Source organism: Xenopus tropicalis, chromosome 10 (assembly GCF_000004195.4).
Source record: "Xenopus tropicalis strain Nigerian chromosome 10, UCB_Xtro_10.0, whole genome shotgun sequence".
Classification (NCBI taxonomy): domain Eukaryota; kingdom Metazoa; phylum Chordata; class Amphibia; order Anura; family Pipidae; genus Xenopus; species Xenopus tropicalis.
The window spans coordinates 15,246,436-15,269,661 of record NC_030686.2 but is presented as its reverse complement, the minus strand read 5'-3'; the positions used below and the strand labels follow the sequence as shown (position 1 = coordinate 15,269,661).

The 23,226-nt window shown below is 41.8% G+C and overlaps 2 protein-coding genes across 9 annotated transcripts in view; one reads left to right on the top strand and one right to left on the bottom strand.

Annotated features, from left to right (window-relative positions):
• tlk2 (tousled like kinase 2) overlaps positions 1-6,805 on the top strand; it is a 34,032-nt gene extending 27,227 nt beyond the window's left edge. For 7 of the 8 annotated variants that reach the window (XM_012952581.3, XM_012952577.3, XM_012952580.3 and 4 more), the window contains 6 exons: positions 362-451; positions 1,173-1,342; positions 1,521-1,659; positions 3,343-3,454; positions 3,859-3,966; positions 4,491-6,805. In XM_012952581.3, coding sequence (XP_012808035.1) covers positions 362-451; positions 1,173-1,342; positions 1,521-1,659; positions 3,343-3,454; positions 3,859-3,966; positions 4,491-4,664 — 793 coding nt within the window. In that variant the 3' untranslated portion in view covers positions 4,665-6,805. 8 annotated transcript variants of the gene reach the window in all.
• Positions 6,806-8,267: 1,462 nt separating this feature from the next.
• Positions 8,268-23,183, bottom strand: LOC100485462 (uncharacterized protein C1orf198-like). The gene is made up of 4 exons (XM_002942358.5): positions 22,743-23,183; positions 17,555-17,605; positions 14,300-14,899; positions 8,268-13,014 (listed from the first exon to the last, which is right to left on the bottom strand). The coding sequence occupies exons 1-4, from the start codon at positions 23,085-23,087 to the stop codon at positions 12,958-12,960; spliced, it is 1,053 nt and encodes a 350-aa protein (XP_002942404.1). The 5' UTR covers positions 23,088-23,183; the 3' UTR covers positions 8,268-12,957.
• Between the last annotated feature and the right edge of the window lie 43 nt (positions 23,184-23,226).

Here is a 23,226-nt window from a genome sequence, read left to right as displayed (position 1 = left end):
GACAATCTTACCTCTCCAAACAAGAAAAATCAATTAGGCTATGGATACAAGTTTCGGTTATGTTAACTTAAGGATAAAACTTGAAAAAAAAGTGATTGCATCCACATAATTAGCAGTGATGTGGCCGGTTACAATTGGATGATAGTACTGCTAGAAGCCCAGCCTAGAAATGAGTTAGGAAGAGACGCAGAATTGTACCTGTTGATTTTCTTGAAGATGTTGCAAAATGATCAGTCCACTTTGAACCATAAAGGATGCTGAACCAAAACCACTGTGTTTGCTTAGCAAGCTTGTATTGTGAACAAAGCTGTGCAGTGGGGAACAGGACACAAGTTTAACCACTATATATATCTTTTCATAGACATGCCTGCAGGGAGTATCGTATCCACAAAGAGCTTGACCATCCAAGGATTGTGAAGCTGTATGACTATTTCTCCCTTGACACAGACTCGTAAGTAGCTTTTATCTGTTCCATGTAATACTGTAAAGGCAGGACACTATATGTATATAATAATAATATAGGCATATTGCACAATGTTTTTTTAGTCATTTACAGTAGTCCCTGCTCCTGTGGCACTGCAAAAATTTCTCTATTGCCCAAAGAGAAGATTGATTGCCAGTGCACAATTTCAGCCTTTATAAATAAATGATAGTACCACACTTTGGCCCTGATATATAAGCTCCTGTGTCACATTAAGGCCCCCATGCACATACCATTAACTCTATTCAGAAAGGCTCTTTAGCTTCAGATTATTAAAATGCACATGTAATTCCTTCTTCTAAAGGCTGATTGGCAATATTAGCAGAAAAAAACAGGCTGTATTTGTACAATACAGTCCTATACCAGTCACACAGTTTGAGACACAATAGGGCCAGTTCCGTCAGGAATTAACCTGACTTTTTTTTTTTTTTTTTTGAATGTGAAAAAATTACTTATTCTTGGGGAACCCATTAACCCATGACAATAATGTACATTAACTCATGCAGATCAGATTAAAGGCTTTATGAGAAAATGTGCATTTCTTGCTTTTCTTTCTTACTCCTAGACTTTTATTAATTCATATGTATGGTAATTTCACAGTATGTGAGTTGGTACAGATATAGTACCATATGTAGTGGCATCAACCTGCTTCCTTTAGCTTCATGTAACAGGGATGCTATTGACTTTGCAGGTTTTGCACTGTGCTCGAGTACTGCGAGGGAAATGATCTTGACTTCTACTTGAAGCAGCACAAGCTAATGACAGAAAAGGAAGCGCGCTCTATCATCATGCAGATTGTAAATGCCCTTAAGTACCTGAATGAAATCAAACCGCCCATTATACATTATGACCTGAAGCCAGGTGGGTGTTTTTTTACTTGTTAGACAGCATGCCAGTTTCTGTCTCTCTCTATAAAGAATTAATTTTTGTAGTTGATATGACATAGCATAAAATTGCACTGAAGTGATATTTAATAATATCTGTATCTTTGGTATTCAAATCATTTTGCTTAGTCTTTTAAACCACTGTATTTATGCAGGTAATATTCTGTTAGTCAACGGTACTGCTTGTGGGGAGATTAAAATCACAGATTTTGGTCTTTCAAAAATAATGGATGATGACAGTTATAATTCAGTTGATGGAATGGAGCTTACATCACAAGGAGCTGGAACCTACTGGTGAGTTTCTTTTATAAGTTTCTTCTAGTAGTTTGCCATCTTAGGGAATTAAACTGTTAATGTTTCCCTGTCATCTTCCTCCTTCATCCAAAACCTAGATCTGGTAATATATGTTGGAGTTTGATAAGCCTTTTTAACTAGCTTGTGGGTGTGTGTGGGTCCTTGTTATTAAAAATCAAATGAGGTTAGAGTTCATTGCTCAGAATTTAACACCCCATTGAACATTGATCTCTGTGAACATGTGAGAGGTCATCAGATGACTAAGAGTGACCAGAGCTGCATTCCTTAACACTACCTATTTGTGCAGCCACTGTAATATGTAATTAGTAACTGTTTGGTAGGCTGTATTTTGTATATAACACCCTGATATCTGTTAAAGATAAATAGCTGCCCTTACCAGCCTAATATTTTACCCTTTAGCTTAGACTTTAGTGTTACCTAAACTTGGTGGTTGTAAAATTGTAGCTCCTGTGGTAGAGAAGACCGATGGGCAAACTGTGGACTTAAAAATTCTTGTGATAATGTGGGTGTGGTTTAAGTAGGTGTGGTCAAAATTGGCTTCCATTATTGGCCCTCTACTATGTATGCCAGAAAAATTCCAGCCTTTTGTCTACAGCACTTTATAGCAGCCCCTCTGGCATTTGCCAGAATCCACAGATTGCCATTCTGTGACTGATACTTTAGCTATTGTAAAATCTAATAAAAAAAAAAATCTTTGCAATAAATTGAAGGCATAGATCTATAGTTCTGGGCCAACTATGTATGGTATGTTTCTATTATCCAAGGAATATTGGCTTTACTACCATCCTAGCTATAATATGCAGTTCTGTTACTATTATATAATCAGGGTGTTTAGGTACCATATACATTGGAAGGGATCTTTACTTAAAAGTAAAGGTTGCGCACTTAAACCAAAATGTTAGGCACCCCCAAGTGACTTAAATCGCCTACCTTGTACCCCGGGCTGGTGCCCCTGTTAGGACAAAAAAAAAAACGCACCAGCCCGGGGTACCTGTAGCGAGCGCTTCCTTCTTCTGCGGCGACATCCCTGGCCCGGCGCATGCGCATTAGAGTGAAAAGCCGACTTTCTTGTTAAAGTTCAGCTTTTCACTCTAATGCGCGCCAACGCGGAAGGAGGAAGCACTCACTGCTACCCTGGGCTGGTGCTGTTCTCTCTTAACAGGGGCACCCAGGGGTACAAGGTAAGCGATTAAAGTCTTGGTGGTGCCTAACATTTTTGCACCCCCAAGTAACTTAGGCTTTCCTCCTCCTTTAAGTCAGAGGTTGAAGATAAATTTAGTAGTGATTATAGAGCTACATGGGCTTATGTAAATCACATTTTTGCTAAAACTGGAAATTCATACCTGTTTGCAAGGATAGAATAAAAACATATATTCTGTTCCTGGATAGATTTTTTTTCAGAAAAAGATAAGGCATTCTATCCACAAGATAACTATCTTGTGGATAGTGAATGCTAAGGTATTAAGAATTAATGTTACCTTTTGTATTACTGCATAATACATAGATATTCTCAGTATTAAAAGTGCAGGGGGTATGTGCATATGTGTGTAACTTAGAGTAACCAAAAACAACAACATAGCTGATTTGTTTTCAGGATTAGATATTAATTTGGATCAGTCACTTTTTTTATGACCAGCAGAAATTGTTTTTTTCCATCCTTAGGTATCTGCCTCCTGAATGTTTTGTAGTTGGAAAAGAACCTCCAAAAATCTCAAACAAAGTAGATGTATGGTCTGTAGGAGTCATTTTCTACCAGTGTTTGTATGGTCGGAAGGTAATGTGGTTATTTTATTTACTCCATATATTTATTTTGGGGTCTTCTCGAAAGACCTCAAAAGTTAAACCCTTGCTTTATGTTCCTTTTAAATTGAAAAATGTCCCTGTTTTTGACACTAGATCATTCAGGGTGATATTTTTCCCTTTAAAGGGACTCTTTACTGGCTTCCTACGGATTTTTTAAACTATAAATTTTTGCAGAGCTTTTCTTGAACAATGTCCGAGAGGTTTGTTTCTTATAAAGCGCTCCATTTGACTAGATTTTCATGGGGAATTTTGCAGTTTTATATTCACATTCTTTGCAGTAGTTTAGTTCAACAGAAAATATGTTTGTGTATTCTTTTAACCAACCTTAAAAGACAGATTTGGCCTCCAGTAATCTGTATTTTTCCCGTATTACAGCCCTTTGGACACAACCAGTCCCAGCAAGATATCCTGCAAGAAAACACCATCTTAAAAGCCACAGAGGTGCAATTTCCTCCCAAGCCAGTTGTGACCCCTGAAGCCAAGGTAATTGTGCTTCGCTTTTACATTGCTTCATGTGACTGCTATATTTTTCTTCTATTAATATAGTTGTGAATTTATCATTACTGTACAAATCCAGAAGTATATCTTTAGCAAGTAGCTAGGGATTTTCACCCATGCCTAATAACAGTTTTGTGTGCACAGATGCAGTAACCTACAGCAACCAGTAAGAGGTCTGCTTTTAAGTGGGTGACCAGTAAATTCTACATGTTGATTAGTTGCAGACTAGACAGTACATTTTTTTTTACATAACCCTTAATGTATTAAATGGCAAGTCTTGCCAAGTGATGTATATGTATGGTGTGAACCATTATATATTTTCAAAGCCCATATATTAGAGTTGTGTTACTCGATCCAGTGTTCTGGAGGCTGTGAAACAAAGACTTGTATTGATTTGCTATGGAATGTAAACAACCTCAGTGCAAAGCACTTCCACATAGAGACTGGATTTCCAGTTTGTCTTCGGGCTCCATACTGAAAGGTCACAGTTTGGTTTTTATTTTTACCAGGCTTTTATCCGTCGATGCCTCGCCTACAGGAAAGAAGATCGAATAGATGTGCAGCAGCTTGCTTGTGATCCTTACCTACTGCCACACATCCGCAAATCAGTCTCTACAAGTATCCCAGCCAACGCTGCTGTAGCGTCTACATCTGGTTCCTCCAATAATAGCTTGTCAAACTGAGAACCCAGCATTGCATTAAAGAACAGTTATTGGGACAAGCAGAAGGTTCAGTCATTTGGTGGCTTCTGGAGATTTTTTTTCTCCCTTTTCGTGGAGAAGTAGTGCATTTTCAGGACAAAAAAAATGAACTTGAGTTTGGCTTTTTAGAGCCACATACAGCTGGATTGAATTTTGGGGTCTTGTGAAAGAACCGCTGCAGGAATTCTAAACATTCTTTTAAAGTGCTTTCACAATAAGGAGAGGAGTGTGCAGATGAGACTTGGTCTGTGAGCTGGACCTAAACCTTTCCTTCCTCAATGCCAGACTGCTGTTTTTCTTCACACTCAAATTGAACACCCTTCAGTCCAGAGAACTGACTTACATAAAGCAGTTTTTCCAGGAGTGGAAACTTTGAGTACTGAACTAGAGAATCCGTTGATATTTAAACCTGTTCTGTTTCCCCCCCCTTCATCCATTTTTCTTAAAGACTCAAGTAAACAGTTTCAAGATTGGATAAACACAATACCACCGTCACCCTAATCATCAGTAAGAAGTTAAGAAGCTCTTTCCTGAGGTCAGAAGTATTTTGTTTAAACCTCTCCATTAAAGATTTATTAATCTGGCAGGTCCTAGTTTTTATTAAAGTGAAATCCATATTATTAGGGACAGAAAAGATAGTCTAGCTGCTTCCTTTAATGATGTGTCACAAACAGCCCTTTGCACCTTACCATTTTGCTGTGGTTGTTTATTAGGCATGGCAGAATTGGACTCCTAGCCTATGCCTTTTATTTACAATATGGAAATCAAATGCTGCAGTGGGTGGGGTAATGGGGGGTTAGGAGATTCAGCAGTCTGTGTCCTCCCTGCATTTGTTTTATGATATTTTAGCAGCGTGGCATGTGTAGATCCTTATGCGGCTTATCAATTGAGCAAGGAGCACATAAGGTATTCTAACCAGACAAGCATCCGCACCTTTTCAGAACAGAGGTATACAATGCAACACCGGGACAATCCTTCTGAATAGAATTGAAAGGTGAATGCAAATGCTGGGTGAGAAACAGTATATTTTGACAGGGGGAGTCTTGCACCAAGGTGTTTAAATACCACATAAAAAATGGGTTGTGCCTTTTTCACATTGCCACGGCAAGCTTTAACACACCACTAAACCCCCCCCCCCCCAAATGTTAGCAAAGTAAGAGAGTGACAACTAGACACCTAAAACATTCTGTAGTCTTCACAAACCATCTCTTCCCAGGGCAATTTTTTTCTGCACAACCACATAAAATAGTTGCACCTATTGTTTCAATCTCCACCTCTCTGACCCAAACTGTTCATTAAGTTGTGCTATTTGGCATTTCTCTTGCCTAGACTGGTGGCAGAGACACCATAGGAGAGGGGGTTACTGTTGCTGGAGTCTCATTCCCCTCACATCTGTTTCATTTAAGTGTCTTGAGGAGGACAGACACTGCTGGCTGGGGAGCAGTCAGTCAGGGCTTTGGCCCAAGGCTATGCCACCTAGGTGGCCATGGGTCCCAACTCAGAGCCCCTCCAGCCCACCCTTTAGGTTTTTTTATGGACTGTTAACCTAAACACTACGCTGTGTGCTAAGTATGGGTAGAACTATGGGTCTCCATCAGATGCTGAATTACTTAACCTGACCCTGTCTCCATGTCAAAGCATGCTGGGAGGGGGCTCAGTTCAATAAGTGATTGTGGTGCGAGATCCATATTTTTATATATTTTACAGACAGACTAAACATAGTTATTTTTGCTAGTACCATCTTACCTGTATTTTAACAAATAAGGGTATTTCTTATTAAAGGTCTCAGTGCTTGTTTTTTCCCCTCTGCACGTTTTTTTGTTTTTAATGAAGTAATGCAGTAGGTGTCATCCATGTCACCCATTTTCTAGCACATCAATGGCACAATCTAATGACACAAAGTGGATGTCTTAACATTTTGTTCTTTTAAAACCAAAAAAAAAAAACACATCAGTTAAGTTAATATGGGTTCCACTTTGCTCAAGTAAAAAAATGACAATATAAAATTACTGTTTTCTGTTAAAAAATGATCCTGGAATGTTTTTCCACGTCAAAATTTTTTTTTCAGTTTACCCAAGCAAAAGAAAACAAACTGTTATTAAAATACATTTGGAGAAGCTGAACTAGGTGTGTGGTGGTCTTTGAAAGGCATTGAGTTGTTTTTCATTTTTTCATGTCCGTTGGGGAGGCTAGGATTGCCTGCCCCCACCAAAAAATGCATATAGAACCAAAAATAATGAACCTTGGCTCAACTGGATTGTTTAAGGGGTTTACCCCATGACTTTTGATGTAGATGCAATGCCCCCACAAAAAGGTACTTTGTACCCATCTGTATTCCTATAAGATGTCTAAATGCCCTATGCAATCCAACTGAGCTTATGGGCATTCTTTTTGGTGATTAGGACATTGGTGCCCTGTGTATTATGAGTCCCATCTTGTGTAGGGCAAATTTTTATGGGACTGACATAGGTCCATATTGTGTGGCAGTTGGCTTTTGAGAGATTTTATGGTTTTGAATAGCTGAAATTCCACAGGTTGGTTCTAGATCAGCCCAGTGTATAAGCACCTGAAGTTCATTCATGTGTGCATGGGTCAGTTGTGATGCCTGCAACAGTAGGTACAGAATGTTTATATTGAGTAATTTAACAGTGCCTTTTGTCTTTTAGAAAAACTCCAGAAACTGGATTTAATGCTTTCTGCATTTAGACAATCGAATGTAATGTTAAAGGGGTTGTTAACCCCACCATAACACTGTCCCACTGCGTCCCCTAGTTTTGCTATAGAAGTTGTCGAAAAATGTAATTATAGATGCAAGAAAATTCACCAATGAGCATTCTACTGACCAAAAATCTTATAAGTACAAGAGAAGTGTCCAATGAGAATGCTGATTCCCAGCACTATGTCAGGCATCTCCCTGTTATCTTACATAGAGAGATAATTATGCCATTTTTCCCCTTCATTATATAACACAGGAATCAGATCATTGCTGGGAAACTGTGCTTATTGCCCCCAACTCCAATTGCAGGAGCAAAGAACAGGGAGCCAGATTTACACAGATCAGCTGGGATGCTCATTGGAGGATTTCTTGCATTTTAAAGCAGCTGCTGGCCCTGGAGATTTAGAGAAGTGTGCATTAATTGCTTTAAGAATACAACCGTGATGTTGCTGGACTACAGCTCCCAGCATGCCTGATCACTGTGGGGGTGCTAATGTGTTGGAAGCAATTTGCTAACATTGCCCCAGCTATTTGAAGTATTCATTGCTGCCATCTTGGCTCTGATTCCCTTGCGTTCAGCTGGGCATGTAAACTGGCCAAATGTAATGCCTGCTGTATACTGTGCATACGCCAGCTCAGGGGGTGCAAGCATACATGGCTCATCAGTAGCATGGCCTTTACTTTAGTTATGTACCCCCTTTAGTGTATACAGCATCTGGTCACAACCCCTAATGCCACACCAGTGTGGTAGGCCTGGGATTTACACCAGGAGACGTGCATCTTGTCACATCATTGGTTACTAGGATAGAATGCCATTATGTTAAATGCATATTTTCTTTGAGAACATAAAACAAAAGCACACCATTTTTCTTAATATTCCACTGACTTTAATAAAGGTTATCATTTAGAGTATAAAAGGCAACAAGACAACAAGATCTTCATAAAAAGTTTATATACTTTGTGAGGGAAGCCCCCATCTCCCCAAAATTGAACTGATTTTGCTTCTTAGCGCAAAGTAACAGGAAAAGGGAGGGGGGCACTTAATACTATGGTAAATGGTGGTCTGCCATACATTGCTCCGCCACAGCAGGGAGCTCTGGAGTATAATTTACACAAACATCCATAAAAGTAAATCATTTACACACAGCTTTATACAAAATATAGACAATATGACCTTTTTACTCCATGCACTTCACTTTGCTCACTGTATAGCAATGTAGTAGTGGGAACCGTATAAAAGGATCCCTGTGTCCCCTTCACTGTAACTGCTGCTCTGCTTCAGTGCTAAGCAAGGCAGCTCTTAGCTGGGGAAGTATGGTTCCATAAAGAAGCATTTCATTAACAATACTAAATGCACAGTAACACTTGGACCAAGCAACCACATTAAAAAGCAAAATGCGACACCTGCTATTCAATGTAGGTCATGCGCTAGGGGCATTTAAGGCAGATTAGTTAGACTGTAATGTTTAGAACAAAAATCTTAAAATTAAAGAAAATAAAGCTCAGATTAAACACTGTTTTGTTTCATTAGTATTAGGGCTACCATGCCTCTTCCCCGGCCAGCAGACTTGTGGCACTTACATTACAGATCACAGGCCCCTCTTGTGCCAGTAGCTTCCTATTCTTCTAGGGTTTAGTGACTGCTCAGTGTGCATTAATGTGCTTAGGGAGGGGGCACAACAGAAAAGGGTTTCACTGGGCATTGATATAATGCAAAAAGGCCTTGTGCCCTACTACTAATGAAAAGATACTATCTTCAATCTGGCATTTACCTTCCCTGTAAAGTTGCAAAGTTTAAAAATTCACACTAAACACAGAAGATACACCAAAAATGTGTGCAATCTATCCACTAAATTGACTGGACCCTGGAATACCAAGCAAATCAGCACCGCAGATGTGGATATTAAGGACAAGAGGTTCAAAACCCTGAACTCCAAAACCTGAGAGTTGGCCAATGAAGTGTCTTTTCACTCTCGCCAGGGTATGTATTGCCTTTAACCTATAATGTAAAAGAAAATTGTGTGTTTGTGTCTGTTCCCTATGCTGAAATAGCTGTGTATAAATGGAATGTCTCATCGTACTGTTTTTTTAATGCTTTTGGAGATTTAGCAACTATCTCCTTTACCAGATGAGAACTTGATGAGTTCTGTAACACACCATTGCCCAGGTTTTTTGCTTTCATACATTTAAAGGGGTTGTTTGCTGCTGCTGATTCTTCACTTCTGCACAGACCCTGTGCTGGGGGTATCGGTGACCCCTATAAACACTTCAGTCACTTCTTTACTTTTATGATGTCAGGCATAGTACTGGCAGCTCCTATAACATGATGTTAGATTTGTGTTATGCTGAGTGTTTGCCTATGCTATTGCAAGGGAGAAATTAACCAATCAAGGAAAAAGTAAGGGCAAAGCCTGGACGTGATGATGTAAGCATACAGGAAGTTCTCATTAAGTCAGGTTGAAAATAGGCCACTCCCATGCCTTTAGAAAACTGATCAGAGAGACAGAAGACTGATTTAACAGGTATAAATAGCTTTAACAGTGGCATTTTTACATATTAAGAGCATTCTTGGTGGTTTAATAAGATTTGGACATTGAGGGTGAACAGACTCTTTAACTCATTTGGGAAATTAACCTTTTGTGTTCTGTGCAAATCCTTAGCAAATGGCATTGCTGCAAATTTTCAGTTAAAAGCAGCATGGCCTTGCCCTTAAGTGGCCAACATATCATGAAGATACGGTTGGATGGTTCTATTGCTGACATTCCAACACAAGGCAAGAAGATGGCCAAGGTACACCAATTTTTTTTTTATTCCCTTCAATTGGTCAGTATGTCTCTTTCATGCAAAAAGTATCCTACTTGTATCCCAGGTAGTGTTATATAGAGTCCCATAGTGCACAGCGGCAGAAAGAGCCATCTTTACTTTTCTTTCTGCCTATTGTTTCCATGTATCTGGCAATATGGCATCCAAGACAGCCAGTTGCTTATTAAGGCTTAAGTTTTGTTTTTTTATACAATCCCTATCAATGCAGAATTTTTCCTTCTAAATTGTATCTTGTCTCTGTCCTTAAAGAGCCAGTAACATAGTAATGCAGGTATTACTTTGGGTATTATTCTTAGGTTCAATAATTACATAAAGCAGTGATCCCCAACCCCTTGGATGTTGCTCTTTGTGCCCCCAAACCAGGGAGTTATTTTTGAATTCCTGACTTGGGGGCAAGTTTTGGTTGAATAAACACGATTTACTACCAAATAAAGCCCCCTGTAAGCTGATAGTGTGCATAGAGGCCCCTAATAGCCAATCACAGCAGTTATTTGGCACCTCCATGAACTTTTATGGTGCTTGTGTTGCTCCCCAAGTCTTTTTACATTTGACTGAGGCTCACGAGTAAGAAAGGTTGGGGACCCCTGACATAAAGGATAAGTAAACCATTAAAACAAGTGAGTGTAACATTAGAGTGCTATTCTAAACACTTTTGCCATGTACATTTTTAAGAGTCCAAGATATTAAGGGAAATATGTACTGGTAATATGAATGAATTTTGTTCCAATACTATCTGCTGGTCAGTTTCCAACCATGATCCAGTGGAGGAAGTTGTCAGAAAAAGGGCTGTTCTGGTTAGGAAAGATATGAGAAGTTATTGGAAGTTCCTTCACTGGATCGCGGTCAGAAACTTACTAGCAGTTGTAGCAAAGTTCATTGGTATTTACAGGACACGTTCCTCTTTATATCTTGTAGAAGTGCTTAGAATGGCACTCTCATCAATTTGACAATCATTTGTTTTAAAGATTTACTTATCCTTTAAAGAATCAGATATAAAACGAATGTTAATGTAATTAAAAGAACCTTTGTTTCCTCTTTACTGGTCCTCTAACTAGTAATAGCGCATTGTTTGCACGGCACAATAAATCTTAGCTTAACTGCACCTTACCCATGGGAATGTTACAAAATAAGAGGATTAAATAGCTTATTGAGATACATTGTAACCATAATGGCAACACAATGCCCAATGGCTTCCATTGTGACCTGACGCGACTGTCTCCCTTCAGCTATTATTATCGTAACCTTCATGAATAAATGAAAGCATTTTGGTGCTTTGGCAAATTAATTTCCCGCACTGCCCATATTTCCCTAATGCAATATTCAGAAAGCTAAAAAATCTCTGCACATAGCAGTATTCAAATTCAGTCTAGAACAAGCAGTGTGGTATCAAAGGTGCTTATACCATAGTCTTCTAAGGTGACTGCTGCAGGGAAGACTTGGTTGAGTCTCTATGCTGCCACTATAGGAGTCCCAGAAGGCTTTGGAGCACTCACAGCAACCTAATCCTTTTTCAATTATAACACTATAATAATGTCATCAATATATTGTATATATGCCTAACAGGTCTGCATGGTTAGGTGGGTATGGGCACTTCCTCACAGAAACTGTACAAATTGGCACTCTGTCTAGGGAAGGCACTATATATATAATTTATATATTTATTTGACACTTGATCAGTCTCTGAAGTAACATCTAGAGACCTTGCATGGTCTAAAGATGACCACCTGTGCTTCAACCTGGCAATTCCATCAATATCTGAAAACCAGGCCACCAAGGAAACCTCCCCATATCCTTGTGGTTAATGACCAACATAGAACAAGAAGAGGCCAAAGGTCCACACAATGATTGAAGAGATGGCCTCTATTAGTATGTGCTTGAGGTTACTGACCAAACCAGAACTAGAGAAGGCCCCACAGTACTTGAGGAGATGGCCTCCATTAGGATGTGCTTGGGGTTATTAAACAAACCAGAACAAGAGGAAGCTAAGCATCCACACAGTGATTGGTGAGATGGCCTACATAAGTATGTGTTTGGGGGTTCCTGGCTCATCCAGGTAAGAAGAGACCACATATTAACACAGTGATTCAGTCAGCAGTCCCATCACCTGTTTTACACAGAACAGTGTGCAACCTGTCATTCTGAATTTGTGAAAGTTTCCTGGGTGTGGCCATATTGCCTCCGTTTTACCTTCATGAAGATGTAAGACCCTGTACCACATGGAGTGTTCATTAAATCTCTTGAGAAATCTATACAATTACTACAGCAATATTCTGGCCATAGCAACCAATGCAAAATATAGGTCGGGTGAATAAGCCACAATGTCATACACCCTAATGATTGTCAACCTTGTTTGGTGGTCCACAATACACAGAACTGCACGCCCCCTACAGGGATCCTCATGTAAATACAGACAAACAGGAAAGCCAATCAGTACTGAAAAACACACAATCACAGGGCCACACAGAGTTTACACAGATAGCTTCCCTTTAGATACCCCTTTAAAATGCCACGTCTTATGGTCTAAAAAAAAAAAAAAAATAAAACTACGTAACGGTATTTTATACCCTCTAAAAAGCTTGACCTTACCATAACAAGACTTACAAACTTCAAATGGAACATCACAATAGTAGACAGAAGCAAGGGAACAGTTGCGCAAAGCCCTCTGTTGGGAGGCAAGAAAGGTTGCAAAAACCCACACATCAATCATCATCTGCTCCTCCGCAGTGTGCCTCACCGTTACCAGTTGTCTAGAAAATCGAAGCCGGTCTTTAGCACAACGCTGCTCGTATTGATCTGTAAATAGAAAGTAAAAGGTTAAATACACACGGCCTTGTAAAACAACATTTTTAAGGGGAACTCTGGTTTAGAGCCCCACACCACACAGAAACCCCCTTATATACCAATCACTGTAATCTGTCCTTTCAAAAATATGAATAAATACCATTTTTACATGCTGAAATCCATCTTTCTGCATCGTTTGAAATCCCGGCAGGGGAGGAGGGACTAAAACATTGATGTTACAAATTGTAACAACTTCTCCACAGCTTACAGACAGCATGCAGGAACTACATAACCCACAATGCATTGCACTGTGATGTTCCTTTCCTTACTGACATCACATGTGCAGGTAATTGTGGGATTGGGAGAATGCAGGCTGAGGACAGTCGGCTAATGTTACATTTTATTTGAGTCTCAAAGTAGTCCTAACAACTAAAGTAGTTCCAAACCATATTAATTTTATTATTAAAAATTATGAAAAGGCTGCATATTTCTTAATAGATTAATATTGCAAAGTTGTTTAAAATGTTTCTTTCTTTAATTTGTGTTTGGGTGGGGTTCCCCTTTAAGCTGACAGTGTAACAAGGGAAAACACACAGTGCAACTTTGCCAAAAGGAAATAATTGGAAGTTTGTCTAGAGATAATAATCCATGTAATTTAAAAATCACCAACCCCCCACCCATTACTTCTCAGAGCATCTGCCAAGTATCATGTGGCTACTCCGTACCATCCACGAGGGACCATTATCCCTGTCAAATGAGGCTTGAAAGCCTTGAGCACAGAGCCATAATAAGCAGAAGGAAATGCTATATACTAAATGATTCCCCACATCTAACAGGTGTCTCCTTGACAAATTAATTGTCTCAGAATTAATAAGATTAATCCAGTAAGTAGATACAGTTATCTGGGGCACGGCTCCTTGCCACTCTATCAGCCACAAGAATGGATGGCCATCTATCCTGTTTTGAAAATACCCTGCCAGCTGATTTATAAAAGGTAGTCCCGGGCACCAACCCTTAATGGCACTACATCTGTCCACTACTTTGCCTGAGCTAGAACTTCCAGTATATGGCCTACTAACTAGAACCCCACAACATCACACATCTAGGGCATCTAAAGGTGGCAGATCTTTCTCCCAATACACCCACCTAAGGTGGGCAATATTAGGCTAATTTGGCCCTCAGGAATAGAAGCCCTCGGGAATATAAGCCCTCGGAGTGCATCAAAAAGCCAATGTGTCCTCAATCAGATGGGAAAATCTGCCTGGTTTCTGGCCATACATTACATTATAACACATACTTGTGAAAAGAGCTGAGGTTCTGTTGAGACCTCTTCGGTCTCAGGTTTTTTGGGTTGTGTGACAGGCACTGCCGGGGTTGCTGGCTCCGGGAGAAAGACATCATCTAAAGTGCTGACAGAAGGGCGGCTTGGCTGTGCTTTATTTGACTCCAGGCTAATTGAGGGCAGGTTGAAGTTTGTGGTCTTTGGCTGCTTGGTCACCACCAGTGGCTTCTCTGCCTTCTCAGGTTTGACCGCTTCCTTCTCCTTCTGGAAGGAATCTTGCCTACAGTAGCTGGGAAGGGGCTTTTCTCCCTTTTCCAAAGATTTGATCTGGCTGGGAGTGAGCGAGGGAAACTCAGACTGCGAGTTGTCTATCTTCGAGCGTTCCAAGGTAATCTTCCAGAAAGCCGACTCTTCTTCTTTTCGCAGCGGAGTAGAGGCGTCCGAATTGGAGGCCTTGCCAGCTGGCGTCGCTTTGGCTTGCTGGTTTCCAAGAGGGGATTTCATATTCTGGACGATGGGCCCAGGAGGTTTGGGGGTTTGCTTTTGCTCAGTCTGTGCTGGGGTGCTGGTGGAATCTTGGACAGACATGGAGGCAATGCTGAATTCCATCTGGCTCTGTAACAGATCCAAATGCAAAATGAAACACTGGCCAAGTATAAATGAATGTCAAAATAATGTAAGTACATCTAAATAATAATAATAATAATCTTGCACAGGAATTTTTTCCAGTAATAAATGCCCACGCAGAGTAGGCTGCTGCCCATCCCACTGATATCAGTGGAGAAAAGGCCTACACAAGCAGCAGGTGAGTTTTTGTCTCGGCAACTAGTTACAGACAAAACACACAATAACTACTGCAGGCTCAGTGATGCGGTCCTTGTAAGCAGCAGCCCTGTCCTGCTTTATGGCTGAGATTCTAGGTTTCTGTATAACAGCATTCTGTCACAGTGGCACAGATCCTATCTGATACCCACTGTAAGCAGCATTGAGTCCATGGCTGAATTAGGTAGCAGAGCAAGTCAGATAATGAAGCTAGGCAAAGGAAACAACTAGTTAATACTGGGCAACTTTCTGCTAAATATCTCTATTTAGAGACAGAAATGTAGAAATTTAAATATGTTGGGAAGGTGACGTTGTGGGTGAATGTGACAATTCAGGATCCGTCAATGATCTTTCACTTGCACAAATAGGAAGGCAGTGGGAGAGAAGATTTCTGCCTAAACCACAAAATGCTAGAGAGCTATGGAGGGGTGGGGGGGTAACTAGCGTATCATGGGGCAATGGGAGGCCAAGAGTGATTTCTAAACCCAAAAGTAAAATATAAACTAAATAAGATTTTTTCCCTAACCCTATCCCCCTTTGCGCAGAAATCTGATAAGTTAAATAACAAATCAGCAAACATCACTTCATCAAGAGGAGCCAATGGCCACTTGTTTCTTTGTGCTCAGGAGGGCCGGCAGTCTATTTTTACATGTTATTCAGTGCAGAGGAATGCTTGCTATGTCAGAAGCACAAGAGGCCGACCAGAGGCGCATTAGACAGTGACGTTAGGCAGCCACAAGAATGTATAATAGCTGGAGGGGAAAGGAATCCAGCTCTTTCTACCTGAAAAGTCTCTCCGAACAAAATGCACAAGAGAACCACTAAACTCCCTGGGGTTTAGTAACCCTTTCACTATTTGTTCTTTCCCATTTGTCTTCCAGGCTGCAAATCGCACTGGCTGCTAAGGGAAGTGACCCTAAAAAATAGCTAAAGGGGAACTCTACCCAAACATTGTCTCTGCACAACAAAAGGTGCATAATGAAAGAATCTAAATTTTTGTGCGTTGGAAATAGCAAAGAGTGTTTTTCTGTTCTTGACTATTGATCGTTTACCGCTTGAGCGCCCAGGAAAGTGTGCAGAGAATAGTTTACAGTGAAAATAGAGAATTCTCAACAAGCAAGTGGAGGGATAGGAGAATTTTCAGTCAAACAATCAGTGATGTGCCCATTGGTTTGAATGGATCTGGAAAGGCCTGAATAGGGTTTTCATCAGTAATCTTGGGCCCCTGTACTACTAGTCTAACATAATATAGCCCCAGAACCGCACAAGGCTCCTGTTCTGCATTGCAACGATTCAATTCAGCCAATGCACTCAAATGCCCCATCCCTTTCACTGCCCCAAAATTCCTCCTTTCAATCTCAAGGCCCCTGACTACAGTACCCCCTGTCAAACTGGTCAGACATAGCCAAACTGAAGAAGGTGGTTTGGCTGCTCCAGAAGGCAGCAGCTTCCTATACTGGCTATGGGGCCAAAGTTAAGGCTCATGCCACACTTGGCGTAGGGCTGATTTTTTCGGCAAGCGGAAAAACGCTTGCCGAAAATTCAGCCCTACGCCTGCTACTTGTGCCTGTACCTGAATGAATGAGATACGCTCGGGTGCAGGCACATGTAGCCGATATACGCATGAAAACGCCAGATTTTGCATTCTCACACGTATCATGCGTATATCGGCTACATGTGCCTGCACCCGAGCGTATTCCATTCATTCCGGTGCAGGCACAAGTAGCAGGTGTAGGGCTGAATTTTCGGCAAACGTTTTTCCGCTTGCCGAAAAAATCAGCCCTACGCCAAGTGTGGCATGAGCCTTAGGCCTATCTGATCAATATCTGCACAGGTGAGTCTGCACAGACCCCTATTATAATCCTAGCAAGGCCCAGTGCCAAACGATAGATCAACCCAATTTAGCCCTTTAGGGGTGGTCAATTCAGCAAAAATTTGCTTTAGCATCTTCTTTCGTATGCAAAAACTCTCACATGTATTTAGCAATACATGCCTTATTATTAGTATTACAGGGGTGAGTGCATGTTTGAGGATTGACATATATAAAAATGAATAGATTCTTAATTTAAATTCTATGGGACACCTGGACAGCCAAAAAGTGACTAAACGCATCTGAGGCAAATTTATCAAAGTGTGTTTTATTTTACTCCACCCACACGCCAGATTTGACAGAAATACACCGGTTTTTAAGTGGCGAAGCCTGGAGATGTGTGGTAAATTTTGTCTCTGTGTTTTCTCTGCCCCTAACTATACTCACAGGTAAGAGGGGGGTGTCCTAGGGCAGAGCCAGATATACAATGCTTTCCTGAAGGAGCCATGTGCATTTATATACAGGTTACACTTTCCTTTAGCTTTGAATTAGCCCTCATGTAACCAACAGGTGAAAGCTAATTGGTGCTTAGTTATTATCCCACAAGTGATCATTAAATAACTTTATATAAAACTTACTTTTGTCTCCCAGGAAAAGGGTGCAGAGTGTTCATCCTGCCAAGTTATGTCCTGGGGAAAAAAAAATAAAGAGGCTTATTAACATGCTGAGGTCTAATGTCCCTACAAGAACAGTGTTCCTAATCTGACAGGTAACTGCTTTATCCTCACCACCACCCGTGGGCCACCATACTACTGAAAGCCACATCTTCATAAACCATTACATCATCGTAATGATGTGTGAGGTGTGATGTCATCCAAGGGAATGGATAGCATGTAGGTAGGACAAGACCTATGATCTGCACCTATGCCCACGTCCACCAATTCTGACCCGCATTTGTCTGGGTAACTCTCTGCAGGACTCTGTGTGACATTACCCTAACATTAAAGCAGGTGTCTGACTGTGACTCATACAATATGACCCAATAAAAACATGAAATTGGTAGTACAATGAAAGGAAGTGCAAAAATGCTAAGAGCAATTGTATGTATGTGGGTAGATGTCCCTTTTTAAGTAATGCCGTCCTCCAAATTTCTCAGCAACCTTCCCCCCAGCAATGATAAAAGCTGCTATGTATATACTCCATGGGTCAAAAAAAACATTTTTTTACTTGAAAAAAAAAAAAATTATATATATGTGCATGTGCATAAATGGTAATCAGCGGCACACTGCGTCTGGTTCAGGTATTGTGTTTATACAAAGTAAAGAATGGCTGGTTCGTGGCGGCAGGAATTTTGCATCACATTCTTCATGTTTCCTGAAATATATATATCATTTTCCGAGGCAAAGGCCCAAGGCATGCTGGGAGTATCCAACTGTTAAGCTCCAGCTCCCTGGGGGCTGTATGTGAGGGGAAGCAATGACACACAGAACCTAACCCTCATCCAACCCAATGATGTATATAGCTGAGTCTAAACTACCCACTCCAGCCAGCAGTTTCAAAAGTGGACTTGGGACAGGATTGGAGGAGCTGGCAGTGAGTCAAGCCCGGCACCTACCTGCAACCCAGTGTTGGGCCAACCATGGTCCTGACCCTATCTGAAGCTGATGAAGTACATGGGCAAACATAAGCTATTAACTCAAAGGCTTATTGGACTGGGTGTGTGGCCTGCTCGGACAGTCTGCCCAACCAATATCTGGCGGGACAAGGCCAACATCAGCCCAATGTTACAATCCTCTATTGACAGGTACTCATAAGCTGCCCGTCGGGATCACTGGCCCGGTGTCCGAATAATCAAAGCCTGATTGTGGTGGCCAAAGTTCAATCACCTGTTGACTGTGCTAAACGAGTGGATCTTTAGTGTATGCAGTAACACATAGCAGCCAATTACACATTAGCTTTGGTTGATCTGTTTCTGGGAGTACCCTGAAAACATATAAAAAAATAACGAGAACCAAAATGGATTGGCATGCAGGTTCTGCTCTGACCCACTCATCCAAACACACAAGGATACATACAGTACAGCATGCCAAGGTATTTCCAGGTGATTCCAACTGAGGCTTTAACTTTCCCTTCCACCCCCTCTTCCCATTCTGCTCATTGAATACAGCGGGGCCTGATAAATGACTTTTAGGGATTGAGTTCAGGAGTGAGAAGCGAAAAGAGCTTTTCTGGCGGCCGCTAAAAGCAGCTATATGGCTGGACCATGTCCCCAGCACATCGTTATCTACGGGGAATGGCTGCCAAGGTTTTTCCTGCAAAATCCAGGTTTCCAAGGAAATGTTAAAATACATAAAAATCACATTAATGGAACTGGAATATAAATCTGCCAGGCCAGATTGGCTGTCTCATTAGTTATACATATGTCTGTCACATCATGTCAGATAGATATATATCTACATATAGCGGCTCATTGCACCCTAAATCCCTGGGGTTCTGCTTGCCGACTAGGCAACTCTGAGAGAGTGGGACAGGAATGCACTGCACTGGGGGTTCAGGACATAGCACTTGCCCTTATATAAGGATAGGTACACATTCTGCTCTATGGGGGACATTGAGCACTACCACTATTACTTGTCAAAACCTTGCTCCCCAGCAAGGGAGAATAGTGTAGGAAAATTAGTTATTCTGACTCCTGAAACAATGTTGCAGTTGTGATTATTAACAAGCCCTATAAGGGAACTGATTATATTGTTTCAGTAGTGAGATCTAGAGAACAGAAGGGGATAAATACTGCTTGCAGTTGCAAATATTATCCAGGTACATGGTCCTTGTTAATTACGGGAATACCATCTCCCATAGATTCCATTTTAATAAAATAATTTAAATTATTAACAATGATTTCCTTTTTCTCTTTAAATGGATTCTATCATGGTTTTTATGGGGTACTTTTTATTTCTAAATGATGCTGTTTACATAGCAAATAATTCACTCTGTCATTTAAAATGTTATTCTTGAACCAACAAATGTATTTTTAGCTGTAATATTGGTGTGTAGGTGCCATCTCAGCTCTGAGCTTTCAGAAGGAGCCGGCGCTACACATTAGAACTGCTTTCAGGTAACCTATTGTTTCTCCTACTCCCATGTAACTGGAGGAGTCCCAAGCCAGACTTGATGTCTTACAATCGAGTGCTATTCTGATACCTACTGGGAGCTGCTATCTTGCTCCCTTCCCATTGTTCTGCTGATTGGCTGCTTGGAGGGGGGATGATATCACTCCAACTTGCAGCGAAGCAGTAAAGTGTGACTGAAATTTATCAGAGCACAAGTCACATGGCTGTGGCACCCTGGGAAATGAAGAATATGGCTAGCTTCATGTGAAATTTCAAAATTAAATAAAAAAAAAAATCTGCTTGCGTTTTTTTGTATGTGTGTGTGTACATACATACACACAAGCAAATCCACCTATCACCCTAAAATTGTTTCCTCCACCAGAGGAGCGGTGGAGGGGAAACAGTAGTTTTTGGTTTTAATAGCCCCCACCAGGCAGAAGCTAAGGGTGCTGGTAGTCATGTTACGAGCTCTTTTTCAGTGTGGGCAGCCTAGCAATGGGAAAAAAAAGGATTGTTTTCCCCAACCGGAATGCTGTAAAAAATACATTTGTATACATTTCTGTAAGTTCAGAGAGTGAACATGCACCTTTTCTACATGGAATTTTATCAGCAGGTTGCTAGGGCTTAATTAGCATAGCAACCAGGCAGCAGTTGGAGTGTCAGATGAAGGATAAATAGTAGGGTTCATATATACAAATATAACCAATACCCTCAAACAAGCTGGAAGTTGTAGTCCAGCAATACTACACTTGAAGGTTTATATCCCCTTTAAAAATCTGAAGCGATTATGTGTGCCCAACAAAACAAACGCAGTCAGAGAATGAGGCCTCTGTTGGGCATGGGGCGTCTCCTATCTCATTTTATTATTTACCCCCCTCTTGTTTAAGCTTCTACATCGAATCAGGAAGAAACTGAATGAATGGCTTCAATGTATTAACAGCAGGTCAGTGTCAAAGGAACAATTTGCCCTTTATTTCCATGTGCTATGCCTAAGCAAGATAGAAGACTGTCTGCTAGCTGCCACTGTCTGCACCCTTTCTTTTCTGAATAGAACTGGTACAGGCAGGAAGGCCCACACTTTCTAAGGGTAAAGACAGATGGAGCTACTAGTAGCAGCATCAAGAATAGACTATACTTGATAATGGGTGTGTTTTAGCAGAGGCAATTCTCAGTATTATCTAAGGCAGGGTATTCTCTGCCGTTTTGTAGCCATGACAGGTAGCTGCTACTAAGTAGCTCCTTGTGTCTTCACCCTAAGTGCAGAGTCACTAATGAAGGGTTGGAAGGACTCGGCTCCGATAGCAGCCTGCCCTCAGCTGAACAAGACCCTCAGGCTAATGTCACACTCGGCGGGCCGAAAAGACGTGAATAGTGCCCGATTCAAGACACACAGAGCTATTTAGTAGCAGCAACTTGTCACGGCTACTAAATGCTAGAAAATACCCTGCCATAGACAATGCTAAGAATTGCCTCTGCTTAAACACACAGTCGCCTTGAGAAGAAACTTCAGTGACTTTGGCAAATCACAGCACCGCGTATGCCATCCCACCGTCGATTTACATTCTAGCCGGTGGGATGGCATTTTGGGGAGATTATTCCCCACGCAGCGACTAATCTCCCCATCTGTCACAGCCCTTATGCCACACTTGGCCTGCCGAAAAGACACCAAAACTGCCTTTTTCTTTTACAATGTGTTTTCCGCCCAAAATCTTCCCCATGTGGGCAGCGACAGATAGATGCCATTCTTGCTATGGGTTGGATTGGGTGACCTTAACCCTGTAATCACCAGTAAAAAACAGACTACAGCTGGCCATACACACACCAATGATATCGTATGAAACCTCGCTTCGTACAATATTCGGTGTGTGTATGGCGGCTCAACAAAGCGACCGATATCGCGAAAGGCTGCTGATATCGGTCGACTCGTCGATCAGCCAGGTTAAAAGATTCTGATTGGGTGCCATTGAAGGTGCCCGAGCAAAATCTACGTTCAGGTCTGAATCGGCAGGATGGGGTAGAATTTGTATTGTCTGATGATTCAGCCCTGAACGTCAGTGGAGGGTGGGAAGAATCTTTTATGGGGCCGATGGTTGCACGAAAGATCAAAATTGCTATGTGTATGGCCACCTTTACACTGGCAGATTTAAGCTGCTGATTCATATGGGGACACCCCACAGGCCTCCCCGACAAATATCTGGCAGCGAATTGCCCAGTTGTTGATCGGGCAGGTTTGATTCTCCCGTCAGATTGGGGTCCGCATCAGCTCTGGTCCAACGGCTCCTATACCCAACGCTGTAATTTGATTGTTTGGCCCTGGGCTCCCCTTAGCCGGGCACTCTGGGGGAAGGATCCACTGTTTGGCAAATCAGTATCTACCTTTACTGATACCACTTGGCACCCCCTGTAGGGAGGATACTGGCAGTCAGAAGGGACTGGTACATCCTGTTATGTTTTATACCTAATGAATCAGACAGTATATATATAAAGGGTAACCAAAACCTAGTATTAACAATAACACAGTTCTACTATTGCCCCAGGGGAAATAAAGTGGTGGGAGAGTTCTGTAAGTTTGACAATACTGGTTGGGCAACCCCAAGCTGAGACCTGCAAGGAATAAGTAATAAGACCCCCTTCGGCAACTATGACTTATTTATGAACTACAATTCCCAGCATCCCCTATGTGTCATTCTCATACACTCCCATGAACAGGTATTACCTCCTCCCCGAAGTGCACCACCTTCTGGCCGGTGTGGAGCTTGAGCACAGGGTAAGAGGGCACCGCTTGGGTATCGCCGGTCTCACGGTGTAAGGCGTAGCGGGCACGGAGCTGCGGATCCACCATGTGCCGATCGATCGCCTCCTCTTGTTCCCGGGGCTCCATCCGATCCCAGTCCGGCCCATAGCGCTGCTTCAGCCGCTCCTTCTCCTGCATGATCTTCCGGGCCATGGGGTTCAGCGAGGAGAAGTAGGCGAAGCGGCTCCGCTCTTTCTCATCCAGGGGCCGGTTGCCGGACATAGAGGCGGTGCGGGCGGCAGCGATGGCCGCTGCCATGGATGCCATATCCCCTCAGGGTGAGACCTTGCGCCTCCGTACTGTGTCTGTCCCTGAGCTGGCAGCCGGGCAGGGGAGAGAGGCGGGGCCTGACTGATTCCATTCCGCCCCACTGGCACATTAAGCAAGCACCGCCCTCTTAGATTGG

Excerpts from the sequence above, each read along its gene's own strand:
- LOC100485462 (XM_002942358.5), bottom strand. The coding sequence starts at position 23,087 with ATGGCATCCATGGCAGCGGCCATCGCTGCCGCCCGCACCGCCTCTATG. Across the intron at positions 17,606-22,742 it reads TGGTGCACTTCGGGGAGGAG|GACATAACTTGGCAGGATGA; the intron begins GTAATACCTGTT and ends TTTTTTCCCCAG. Across the intron at positions 13,015-14,299 it reads AACCTCAGCTCTTTTCACAA|ATCAATACGAGCAGCGTTGT; the intron begins GTATGTGTTATA and ends TTCTATTTACAG.